Source organism: Salvia splendens, chromosome 10 (assembly GCF_004379255.2).
Source record: "Salvia splendens isolate huo1 chromosome 10, SspV2, whole genome shotgun sequence".
In the NCBI taxonomy this organism is placed as follows: Eukaryota; Viridiplantae; Streptophyta; class Magnoliopsida; order Lamiales; family Lamiaceae; genus Salvia; species Salvia splendens.
The window spans coordinates 10,393,880-10,407,073 of NC_056041.1; the positions used below are offsets into that span (position 1 = coordinate 10,393,880).

The window sequence follows — 13,194 nt, forward strand, 5'->3', positions numbered from 1 at the left end:
CCGTCGACCCTGGCCTGCTCCAGCTCCAGCTCCGACCCCACCCTATAGCTGCTTCGTCTTCATAGAGAAGAAATGTGGAAGAGAATTAGAGGAATAGAGTGTAGGAGGTGAAATCATTTCAATGAAGAGAAGAGAGCTTCTTGAGAAAATTGAAAAGAAAGAAAAATAGAAGTTTGGAAATACAGTAGAGAAGAGAACACGGCGGCGCTGCGCTGTTTGATTTAGTAAACCTGGCGGTTTAGTTTAGTTGTGTTTTATTATTAGCATGACTAATTAATTTATTTAAGATATTTAACATGTGCTTGTTTAGTTTAGTTGTGTTTTTATTATTAGTATGACTCATTAATTTAACTTGATTTTGAGTTTTATTTACTTGTAGATTAAAAAAAAGTAATAATATTTTAAAAAGTACAAATAAATTAAATGGTATTCTTAAAAGTTAACAAAAGCATAATTAAAATAATAAAAATGATAAAAACATTTGCATAACATATCACTAATTTAAAATAAAATATTTCAAAATATTAAAATTGTTATATAAAATATTGTGTGACGTGTTTTTTATATTTTCAAAATATGGATAATCGCATTAATCAATTACCATGCCTAAAAAAGGAATATTTAAATGTAAGTATACAGTAATTATTTAAATATTACTTTATACAGTATACTATTACTTTCGACCCCACGAGTTCAGATTTCTGGGTCCGTCATTGCAGCATATAACGTGACGGATATCCGTGTCACAGAAATATACTACCGAACTAAAACATAAATATTGGAAGTGAAATTGAAATTTCAATATGAAAGAAATTAATATTCCATGGTTAAATGCATCTTAGTATATTTTAACTACCGAGTACAGTAATTCTGGTTCTACCCTTGCTCAAGAAATCTCATACAGCAAGTACACTCTGATTTTGAAGTAGAACTCGACTCTACACCCCAACCTCTAAACTTAATTCTTAAACTAGCTATTGCTCTCTTCCAAAGAGTTACAGTACATGATATTTCATTGTCATATATTATCTATTCTAAAAAACAAAAAAAAACTGGAAATAGATAACAAATACAGTAGTAGTATATTTTAATTATAATTATAATAAGATTTGTTGGTGATGCAAGGTCTCACCAGCATTTGCAAGATGTCTCATTACATCAACCTGCACTTGCAAAGAAGCAATATAATCTAGGGTTTCTTTAATCAAACAAATCTCATCCAATTTCTTCCAACCAGGTATCAGCCTTTTAAGCACGCGCCTCCGATTCCGGACCACTTTCTTTGCAACAGCGGCGGCGCTCGAACGCACAGCTCCCCGCGCTGCCGCCTTGCGCCTCCTTCTCACGATCTTCTTGCCGGCTTGGGCCTTCCTCCTCTCGGTCGACAGCTTCCGCCCCAGGATCTCCTCCGCCGCTATTCTGGCGGCGCCGGCGGCCGAAGACGAGACTTCGGCTACCACGGCCCTGCTCCACTGCGTGGTGGCGCTTCGGGTGGAGGCTATCGCCACGTCAGCTGACAGCTTGATCGCCCTCTTCCTTTCCATGATGGTCATCTCCTTGTTGAAGGCGCTGTATATTTTCAGTCCCTTTTTCCATTTGGTGAAGAATTCTTGCTTCACCATTAATGATGATGATGACGACGAATTCTGCATTCTGCGTAGAAAAGATTCAAATTATAGTAGTAGTACTAGTAATTTATTTTCAAGAAAATAGGAGATTTGTTTAGAGGGTTTCAACTTTCAAAAAAATTTTGAAAAGCGGCCAATGCTATTATTCACTTCCTGAAATCAAGATTGAATTTTTATTCATGTAAATGCAGGGAGATTTGCATACATATATATAGGGTTTCAAGAACACTTAAGAGAGGAATGAGAAGGAGGAGAAGTTGCATGAAGCCTATTTATTTGAAGAAAGAAGAGGGGGTGGTGGGGCAGAGAGAGAAAGACACAGCACATGCAGGCACATGGAAGTTGATGGCCCGCCTATCAAAAACCCTAAAATGGGAATAGATATTCAAATTATATTTGGGAGGATTATATGTCTATTTATTATAGGACAGCGATTATTAATAAGTCTACTCATCCCATGATGCAATGTGAACCTAACAAATGTTTGTGTCAAGAGAACAAAATTTTGTAAACTTATCAAAGCCGATCGTCATGACTGTATTTACAGCTTACCTATGAGATAGGTTAGATATTGAAAGCGCCAATAACTACCAAAATGTCTGTGGCAACATGTCAATGAAAATGATATTATAGTGGACTAAAAATTTGATGGAATATGCATATGCTTTCTTTGGTTAGAAATTAACTCAAAACAAATGCGTTCGATTAGATTGAGTGCGTTTGTGGGTGGAGTAATCGCAAGACGACTCCCATCGAATGGGCTTCACGCTGGATTCTAACTGGCCGAGGAGGGCGAGGGATGGAACGTTTATCACCTCGTGCACGTCCCTTCGGAATGGATCGGAATTTGCGGATGCTCTAAAGAATACTACTGTTATAAATCTAGCTAGAAAGTCTAATAGGAGCTGCAGAAACAGCAACTACAAAATCAGGCGGTAAATTATTGGGCTAAATTATTTTACAAGCAAAAACAGTTAGTTAATATTTCAATGAAAAAGATTGATTAATTCATTAACTTCATGACACAAGTTTTAAAATAGGGGTATTTCCGTTGAAGTGAAAGTGGACTGAAGAATGGATCATGATTCATGAATATCTTGTGATTAATTTCAACGATCAAAGTGCAAGTATGTAACCCTCTTGTGATATTGTTATTATCCTCTCTTATTTTTAGTTTATCAATATATATGTATACATGTACTCATAAATCACCATAACTAACAGTGGCCATTAGTAACGAATTAAATGAAACGTCGTACGGATGAAACCATGAAATAAGATATTGACGATGTACTAATTAATCCAACCACTTTTTAGACTTTTATTACGTAGAATGAGTCAAATTAAGGATTGCCACAAAATAATTAATAATTTTACGTAAAATGGCAGGATACGTGAAACATGGGGAAGAACAGGAGGATGAAATAAAGGTCCCACATATATAGAATAAATATCCTTAGGGCATTGATTTTGAGAAGTAATCACATGCACCTTTTAAATTCTATTAGGCCTAGTGAGCTGTGATTGTCAAACTAATGTGTGTGTGACTCTTTTCATGTGCGTTAGAGAGACACACAGAGTGTTGGAGATATGTATAGGGGCTCTTTATACTAGTGAAAATACCTTCGTAGAATTTAACTATGACCGAATCTGAACGGTTAGATTTAGGTCGGCGCGCGGATGTTGGAGAATAAAAGGATGGTGAAAAATAGGAACCTCTTCGTCCGAGAAAATAGTCTCATTTTGTCATTTTAGTATGTCCCATAAAATTAGTCTACTTTTATTTTAGAAAGTTTTTCACACCATATATATATATATATACTACACTACTATCTGATAGTATAAGATTCACTATCCATGAACAATATTTCATTAATTTTTCTCTTTTTTCTCTCACAGTATTTTACTAGTTTCGCATAAAAACTCATGTTGTCCCAAAGTCTTTATTTTTAAAAACGAATGGAATATAATAATATAATTTATAGTATAACGTACGAACAAAGTCCTCGGTAATTTTCATTATCTATTGTAACAAATTATTTTAGAAAAAAATGGTCAATTGGCCAGACAAATATGGAAAGGTTTGGTATATATTTAACTTATTGTGCACAAACAAACATGTACTCAAATCTGAATCTCTATATATATTTCAATGATTCCTCCCTTTACAACTTCTATTTTGATAAACTTTACTGGTATGATATTTATTTTCAGTTTTATTTTGCACAATGTCAACACCTCATGGCAAAACCATGGCATGGCTTTCCAAGAATATACAACTTCACATGCGTAGTCAATTACATAGTGATAGTGAACTAAAAAAAAATCAATGATATTTGTGAAATTCAATTGAATAACGGTAGCTAGAGATGACGGTTGCGGTTTCGAATGAAAACGGGTAATATCGGCAGTATTGGTTTAAACTGATATTTAGACAATTTTGTTACTGAGAATTGTGACGAAATGATATTAAAGCATATTAAAAATTAATATCGCACTAATGTTTAAAGATATATGTAGATCGAAATCTTGAATTCCTGAGTATGAAATGTAATACTACTAGTATGTTTGAATTATTTGAAATGTAAAAAACTGCATTTTAATTACAGTGATAGAGTGATCCTAATTAATTTTCAAATTCATTGAACAATTGAACTGCAGTCTAGCCCAATTTCATCCTCGGATTCAGCAATACAAGAATCAAATAGGCGGAGCTTTAGTGGGCTTCATTTTACAGGCCCAATCCGTTTAAAATATGCGTTACATTTATTTTTGTTTAAATTTTGAAACCGGTAAGTTACTATAAGTGTTCATATTTTTTATCAAACTGAATAGGTGTTTCTTATATTCGGTAGTTTAGTTTGTTTTCAGGCTGTGCCCTGCATTTAGTTACAAAAAAAAAAGAATAAACAAAAATGTCCATGTGAAACTGCGTTGGTCTAAAATAAAATTTGTCCGAATTTGGGGAGTTAGCCCATTTGTCATGAACAATTGGTTAGCTTTTCTCAAAGGTCACAAATTGGTTGTAATTTTCATAGTAGTAGTATTTTTTTTGTGTTATACAATTTTCTTTTCACTGTGTCCCTTCGACACTGTTTTAGACTAGTTTGTTATTTTGGATTCAGGGTTAATTCAAGCTCTTAAAAAAAACGAAATATTGAATATTAATTATCCAGTAATTTGGGGCCTATAGTTTGTAGTAATATAAACTATTGGGCTGCAACTTGCAACAACATACAATCCAGTAAACAAAACTAATTCCTGGATGATTGAGCAAGATAAAATTCCAATACATGAATTGGTGAATGCAAAGCTAGAAAGTACAGTTGAATTGCGATTGAAGCAAGACATAATAAATATAGATATAGATATAGATATAGATATTATGGCGAAGATTGTGTGTGGTCCTAAACTGAATGAGCTGACACTGGCTTGAGCCCGTGTTTGATGGCAGCTTTCCACACCAAATCAATTCTGTTGACATCGATCGCTCCCACCTCATGGTGGGTCCACCCTTCCAACGCATGCACCACTCCGCCCGCATGGCAAGCATGGACCACTCCTCTCTCCATCGTATACTACAGTCAGGTCAAATTCTGGTCAATCCCGCAACTTTAAAAAATGACTCAACTATTAGTAGTAGTAGTAGTAAATTAGTGGTTACCTCGCATGATCCAAAGCCTTGCACGTCGTCGGGCATCTTCATGGCGGCCAGATCACCGTAGGTGCAGTCCCTCCGGAACTGGAGGATCGGTGGGACCACAAACTGATGGAAGTGGGTCCCACTCGGTGCCAACATTTGCTCCCTTGGCGTTATCCACTTCCCTACTATCCATGTCTGCATTACACAAAATTGCCAACTTTATTATCTCCAAAATCCATTCCTAATCATAAAATTTATAATTCTCATTTATGTAACCTTGCAGTTCTGTGCAGCTTGGTACTTTGTGATCTGGACTAGGAATTTCGCACAGTCGGCTGGCGCTTCTTCCTGAATGTTCTTGAATCTCTCGGTCGAAAGAGTTAGCATCTAGCAAGGATATGGGATAGTGTAGTGTTATTGTTATATTATGATTCTATATATATATATATGTGTGTGTGTATTAAGGTTAGTGATGGATGTAAATTGCAATGGAACGCCCTTACCAAAACTCGGACCTTCTTCCTGCAGAGGTACAGAGCAATGGCTCTCCCCAGCTTAGAAGTGGCTCCTGTCAAGAAAACCTCAGAGGCATGCTCGGGGATCTCATTCAGGATCACGGCTGCTGTTAGCGTGTTCCCATGAACCACTCGGACCCTGAGGTTCGGATGCTTGTTCACAAACAGCGTCCCGCCTCCATTCAAAGCCTCATTCTGCATATAAATTTGCAATCAATGTTAGCAATCCGCTATTACATCATGGAACTAAGAGACATTGAAGGACCTTATTCAAGGCAGCAAGGCTGATCACTTTAACTCCCAATCTGTTTGCTCTGAGAATCGCCTCTTCGATGTGCTTATTGATCCCTTTCGCAGCAAACGGCAAGAAATACTGCAGCAAAAACAACTGCATCAAAATCAACACATCACATAACATATATATAGATTGTTGATCAAGTTGTTTGAAGAGAGAGTGGACCTGGAAGCCAAAGCGCGGTACAGCCCAGGTCTGGTGGAGGCGGCCGCGGATGTGGTAGAAGGAGATCAAGAATGTTCTAGACTTGACCCACATTGCAAGCATCACCAAGAATGCTACAGGCAGGAATGGGATTGTATAGAATCTTGTGTAGTAAGGCATGGATGCTGCTGATCTGTTCACAAAGGGGGCGTGCAGAGAGGAAGACATGTCCACTGCGTGTGCTAGGAACACGAAATCGGGCACCCTCCCATTTTTCCCTGAATTCAGATAGTTTCTCTTGTGCATTTTCCATGATTTCCTGTTCAAGGTGTTGCCTAATGCATCAAATAGTGGCATGAAGAGGCAATAGTTTGTGCCCATCTCAGCATGATGGAGGCTGTGATACCTGCAGTTGTTTGTAAAATTTGCACATGTAAATTGAAAAGGGAAAACACCAAAATAAGTAAATACATCTACCTTCCCTACATTATTGAAAAAGTGTGGAAACTTTATGACATTTATTGGAGTCTAACCAATTGAAAATGAGACCAAAAGGGAATCACTGACATTGGTTTCTACAAAAAGATTAGCTGAGGGTCCTTCATTAAATGCATCTAACCACTTGCCCCAACAAGAAAATGACACTAAACTCTGTTATCTTAACACCAAAGCCTTAACCTCTAGATTAGAAGATAAAAACAAAAGAGAATAGTACGCAACTTGCCCACTAAAACAAAGTTCAACACAACCAAAGTTGAGGAATTAAATTGAAAGTATGGTCTTACGTTGGAGTAAGGATGATATATTTGAGAAATGGGATGGCTTCAAAGGTCTGATAAGGAATGATTTCCACATTTGAATGGCCTAAACATCTCAGAAAATCAAAAGTTAAAACATAGCAATAGATCAAACTCAGAGATCCATATCCAATCAAGAATGTCCCGATTATCGGTATCCCGATCACCATCATCAGCAGCAGATGCTCCAAGAATGTGGCATGTCCAGCTAGAACAAACATCATGTTAATTAGATAAAATTCTTAAAATGAACAAATTTTGGTTAAAAAAAATCTAAATTTTACCATAAATATTTACCAGTGTAGGCTTGTGGCACAGCAGAAGAGTGGTGGAGAAAGTGGTAGTGAGAGAAGAGATAGTCTCCATGGAAGCATTTGTGTATGGTGTAGAAAACTGGCTCTGAAATTGCTATGTGAAATAGTATGGTTGTTATGAACCCACTTTTGTTCCAAACATGATGTTCTCCTATTGTTGGAAACATGGATATCACCAAATTTGCTACCATAGCTTGTAGTAAAATAAAATTATCCCTGGTTAATACAAAAAAAATTAAAACTTGGGTGAAAAAAAAGGTATCTTGAAATAAAAAAGAGGTATCTTTATATAGAAAAAAGAGGCATCTTGAAATAAAAAAAGAGGTATCTTGAAGAAAAGGCCTGACCAGTGCCATTCTTTGTCAATCTGCTTGAAATCAACTCCCTTCTTTATAATACGGCTATTTCGAGTCAGAAACAGCATGTTGCTGTAAGAAGTCCATGATTGGTACATAATAAGCCTAAGCATGGACAAGATGAGGATGTGAAGAATCCAAGAATCTTTTAAGGTATCAAGAGTCCAAGAATCTTTGATCCTATCTTGTTGGAATCTTGTGTACATGTCTTTTGCAAGAAAAATCACATAAAGAGCATACTACAGTTACAAAAAAACCCCCAAAAAAGGACAAATTAGTGCTTAGTTTATCATGAAATCCCAGCAGAAAAATCCAAAGAAATTTAGTAGTATTACCTTGTAACTGCCCAAGAACTCCCATGGCCAAGCATAGAAAGGTGCATCCATCTCTTTAAGAATGTTGTCTAAAAACTAACACAAAATCTTTGAAGAATGCTTTGAGAAAAGAAAGAAGAATTTTTGAAAGTGGTGAGGAGAAATAGTATGTATATAGAGAAGCATTTATTCCTCTACAGTGAGCAAGTTATATTAGAGGTGTCCACGGTTCCGGAACCGGCGGTTACGGTTCGGAACCGCCGGTTCCGGTTTTGGAAATTGTCGAACCGGAACCGAACCGCGAGGGTGTTTCGCGGTTATGGTTTCGGTTTCGGTTCCGAACCGGCGGTTTTCCGCCGGTTTTTTACGGTTTTTCACGGTTCCAAACCGTCGGTTTTTTGCGGTTCCGGCTTGGTTTCACGGTTTTCCGGCAGTTTTTCGCAGTTCCGGCACGATCTCGATTCGAAATTTTTTGAACGTGAACCGAACCACGGTTCAAAAATCTACGGTTTTGGTTCAAGTAAATTCTCACGGTTTCGGTTTTAACCGCAAGTTCGGTAACCTTGGGCAGGTCTAAGTTATATAGATTTTTTTTGCAGGTGAGGATTGGGGAATTAAATAAGTAGTTAATTAAGATAATCACTAGTCATTAATGTTAAAAGGGCTCCTAATTATTTGTCTCCATCAATCATTGTCCTTAGCGGTTATCAATCTTGATTAGATATCAAGAATTTCAACACGCAAAGAAATTCTTGATGTTGCAGTGAATTTATGGACTACTTTACTAATTAGGGCAAGAATGGGTTGGGAGAGAAGTGTAGTAAAGAGTCAAGACATACAGTCGCATTTAGGTGTAGGTAGTTGAGGAGAGTTAGGTTCGGCGGTCTAGTGCTTGGTGATTTATATGAAAAATATAGATGGACATGTATCAATACATTTAATACCAATTTAAATTACTTATTATATATGTATGTGTGTGGCTAATTATTACATTGTTGGACTGAAATATATGTATTGAGCTACCTAGCACACTAGCTTGATTTGATCATAGCCAAACACGGCACATGGCCGTGCGTATTGTCTTAAATCTGGTTATAGCAACGTTGTTGTCGAAATCTAGCTTTTTTTTCTTCTTACCTATGTTTGGCTTTTAGGAGTGTTAATATTCTTTCAGACAGTCTTGATTGTGATATATGCCAACATTGCAATATTTCGTTAGGTTGAGAGCATTTATGAAATCGACAAAATCTAGCTTTTTTTTCTTCTTACCTATGTTTGGCTTTTAGGAGTGTTAATATTCTTTCAGACAGTCTTGATTGTGATATATGGCAACATTGCAATATTTCATCAGAGAGGTTGAGAGCATTTATGAAATTTGAGTTGTGCCGAAGTATAATTCATATTATTGTGTATTATTATGTTGAAATATATCGTACTAATAGTTCGTTTTCGAATATGAAATTTGAATGTGTCTAGTTCGTCTCACATAAAATATCTCGAAACTTTAGTAAATAGGGAGTAGTATAATTTTCTTACTTGAATGATTTTCTTTTACTATATAGTATCGAATTAAAGAGTCTTATTTGATGCTCTGTTGAACCTTTGCTTATTATTGCTCTCGATAATTTGAACGTTTTACTTCTATAAAAATACTACTAGAATACAAATTAAATCTGAATTATACTTTCACATCAATAAATTTACATAGAAAATGGAATATGTAAGAGTAAACTGCATAAAAGGGCCCTAATTTTTCGCTGTGTAACATCAGAGACCCCTAACATTTAAAAATCTCACCACATGGATCTAACAAAAAATACAATCACAAACCTTGCATATTTTGTCATTTTCCGGACGAAAATGCCCAAATGGGCAGAAGGGCAGTTTAGTCTCTTTACCTACCATTTCCGACACTCTATGTTGTCTGCTGTGTGCGCTGTCATTCTATTCTGTCAATGGGGTATCTTTTCTTCCAATGCACATTCTCTCTCTGTCTTTTATTAGATTGGTGACTTTTTCTATCAAATAAAAGTTTATTTGATAGTAGTATAATATATTCTCTCTCCCAAATTGTCAATATAAGAGATAACTTTTAAGAAATTGGGGATTGTAATATAATTACACCCACCAATCTTAACCTAATCATTATATTAATCAGAGTTAGGCAATAAAAAGTCACTTTTAACATCATTAATCAGAGACGGCGTCGTTCAGGAATTCCTCGTCGGAAGGGGATTCTATCTCCACCATTGACCAGTTGTTGGGGTTCTCCATCTTCACCACCATTGGTGTGCCTATGTGGGATTCCTTCCCCCACCACGGTGCCATTGCTACCGAATTGGATTTCTGCTGTGGAGCAATGTGGAACAAAATTGAATCTTGGGAGTGGGTTTTGAGCTACAATGCGACTCAGTTAGAAAGAGAGATTGAGATGTAAAAATTAGTGTTAATCCATGGGGGAATTTGAATGGAGGTTATAAGGAAACAGAAATGTTGCTGCTGAACATCAATAATTAATTATTTAAAAAATTAAATTTTGAGATTGAAGAAGTAGGAGAAGGTTGTTGCAGTGAGGAACAGTACAAAATAAAGGGGCTCTACATTCATTTACAGCTTGCAACACATATTCAAATTTAGAGAGAGAGAGAATGTGACAGTAAGGAAAAAGATATGAAAAGAATGTGACAGTAAGGAAAAAATGTATGAAAAGAATGTGACAATAAGGAAAAAGGTATTAGCCGTTGCTACCAAATAAACTAATTGATGTTCCTGTCACATCATCCACCGTACATGCAGCAGCTACTGCAGTGGAAGCCATACAAAAGGGTGATTTTGCCCTTCCAAGCCCTGAGGGTGTTATGGTCCGAAAAAACACGATTTGTGATTGTATATTTTGTTAGATCCATATGGTGGGATTTTAAAATGTTAGGGGCCTCTGCTGTTACAGCGTGAAAAGTTAAGGCCCTTTTGTGCAGTTCACTCAATATGTAAATATCTCAGCATACTTTCAGCACACAATGAATCATACTTCAAAATAACTACTACTATATATATTCATGTCTCATTTGTGTTGAAATACATTTCAAATAGATGATGATGATTTTCGAAAGAGAGATAGTGAGAGTCCGAGAGAGATATATAGGTTGGGTGAGAAGGAGAGAGAAACATTCGGCGGTAAGAGCATTCGCAGCGGTGACACCGCGCCGTCCGTCCGTGCCAGCTGCGCGGCGCACCGCTGCTCGCCGCTGCGCTCTTGCCGCTGGCGCGGCGCTGCTCGATGCATCGAGCACGTCCGTGCCAGCGAGCAACACTCGTGTCAACGCCTGATTGGCCAACGGCAATGTCGTTGGAATTTCCTTTTTTTAAAAAAATCAGATTTTAATTAAAAAATCCGATTAAAAATAAAAAAAATTCCAACGTCCCAAAAAATTATATCCATTTTCTCCCCATTTTTAATTTATTTTTCAATTTTTCCCCAAAAAATCACATTTTCATCTATAAATACCCCCACTTCCACACAAAAAATTTCACACCATACTACACAATTCTCATCTAAATTATCTCATTTCCATTCTTACAATTCTCAATCTTTCTTTCACTCTTACAACAAAAAAATGTCCGGCTCCGGCGATCACCCCTCCGACTCCTGCGGTTGGAACCACGAATGGTTCGGCTCGCAACCATTTCCTACTCCGGAAACGGAATTTTCGGCCCCTCCTCAAACTCAAAGTTCGCAAGCTCCGGGTGGCTATCCGCCTTACCCGGTGGACGACCAAGATGCCCTCGATGGGCAATACGGGTGGACACCCGAACCTAGAGCAGGAGGGAGCGGCACCTCTCAAACTCCTCATCTTCCTACTCGTGGTGTCCGCACCCCATACACTCCGGGGGAGATGGATCAATTATTCAAAGCGTTTTTGTCTATCTCCGAAGATCCGGAGATTGGCACGAACCAATCCAGGGACCATTTTTGGTGGCGCGTCTGTCACCGATACAATCAAAACCGGACAGCTGGAACAATCGAGCACAACGAGAGTATGGTGCGCAATGCCATATACAGAGCCAACGAAGAAATCCAAAAGTTCCAGGGATATTACCTCCAAGAAGAGCGGTCGGCGGCAGAAGCGAGGTCGACATCATCAGTGCCGCGTTGGCGACCTACCAATCCCAACACTGCAAACCGTTCAAGTACATCAATGTTTGGCAGGAGGTGCGTGTGCATCCGAAGTGTAGGGGAGGCGTATCATCCTCCTCTAGCTCCTCCAGCAAACGGTCGAGATCGGTATCCCTATCCGACGCCGGCTCCGATGAGGTGTCCATCCAGCTCGCCGGAGCTAACTTGGGTATCCCCGATGCCGGCCCTAGTAGTTCCCAACGCTGGCCGCAAGGAAGGAAGAAGTCGACAGCCAACCGCCGTCGCGCCGCGACTCCATCCGCCCCCGATCCCGCTCCCGCTCCCTTTGTACCACCTCAACCCCCACCAACTCGTTGTGGGGGGTTTTGGCCCAACTCAATTTGACCGATAGGTCAACTATGACCCCCGAGTAACTTCGATCGCATGTGGCAATGATACGGGAGCTCCAAAAAACATTGGGGGTAGAGTCGGATGAATAGTCTTCAACATGAGTATTTTTAGCCTTTAATTATGTAATTTTTATTTTTTAGGAGTTTAATTATGTAATTTTTATTTTTAAGAGTTTATTTATGTAATTTTTAGGATTTTAATTATGTAATTTTTAATTTTTAGAATTTTAATTATGTAATTTTTATTTTTTTATAATTTGTAATAGTATTCCGGGTAATTTTAATGCATTTTAATATTGTGGAAATGTTTTTATTTAAATTGAATAATAGAATGGTGGGACCCTTGTGCTCGTCCTTGCGGAAGAGCACGGATGCGGGTGTTGTGCTCTTGCCTAAGAACATGGAGTAAAAGTGGGTCCGGGCCTACATCCATGCTCGTTGGCAAGAGCACGGATGGAGATGCTCTAATTGAATTAACCTAAACCGTCCTTATATTGTTAAATCAACATAAACTATATTAATGTAAGTATTTAAAATCAATGCATTAATCTCACACTATTATTTTTAAAAGGTGTTGTTAAAATAGTTAACCAAATAAGCAGTATTAATATGGTGGTTTACATAAGGAAATTTTTTTAACATTTTTAAATTTAATTTTACAAAA

The 13,194-nt window shown here is 37.7% G+C and overlaps 2 protein-coding genes across 3 annotated transcripts; both read right to left on the reverse strand.

Moving 5' to 3' along the window:
- Window positions 1-790: 790 nt before the first annotated feature.
- LOC121750616 (transcription factor IBH1-like 1) lies at window positions 791-1,884 on the reverse strand. The gene has a single exon (XM_042145182.1). The coding sequence runs from the start codon at window positions 1,650-1,652 to the stop codon at window positions 1,098-1,100; it is 555 nt and encodes a 184-aa protein (XP_042001116.1). The 5' UTR covers window positions 1,653-1,884; the 3' UTR covers window positions 791-1,097.
- Window positions 1,885-4,873: 2,989 nt separating this feature from the next.
- On the reverse strand, window positions 4,874-8,194 carry LOC121750541 (very-long-chain aldehyde decarbonylase CER3-like). 2 transcript variants are annotated; one of them, XM_042145090.1, is made up of 10 exons: window positions 8,028-8,194; window positions 7,684-7,931; window positions 7,320-7,552; window positions 7,011-7,230; window positions 6,247-6,631; window positions 6,052-6,174; window positions 5,775-5,981; window positions 5,548-5,658; window positions 5,293-5,466; window positions 4,874-5,206 (listed from the first exon to the last, which is right to left on the reverse strand). In XM_042145090.1, the coding sequence occupies exons 1-10, from the start codon at window positions 8,076-8,078 to the stop codon at window positions 5,036-5,038; spliced, it is 1,923 nt and encodes a 640-aa protein (XP_042001024.1). In that variant the 5' UTR covers window positions 8,079-8,194; the 3' UTR covers window positions 4,874-5,035. The 2 variants fall into 2 exon arrangements, with proteins under 2 accessions (XP_042001024.1, XP_042001025.1); XM_042145091.1 differs by having other exon boundaries at window positions 6,052-6,159; window positions 8,028-8,191.
- Window positions 8,195-13,194: the final 5,000 nt, after the last annotated feature.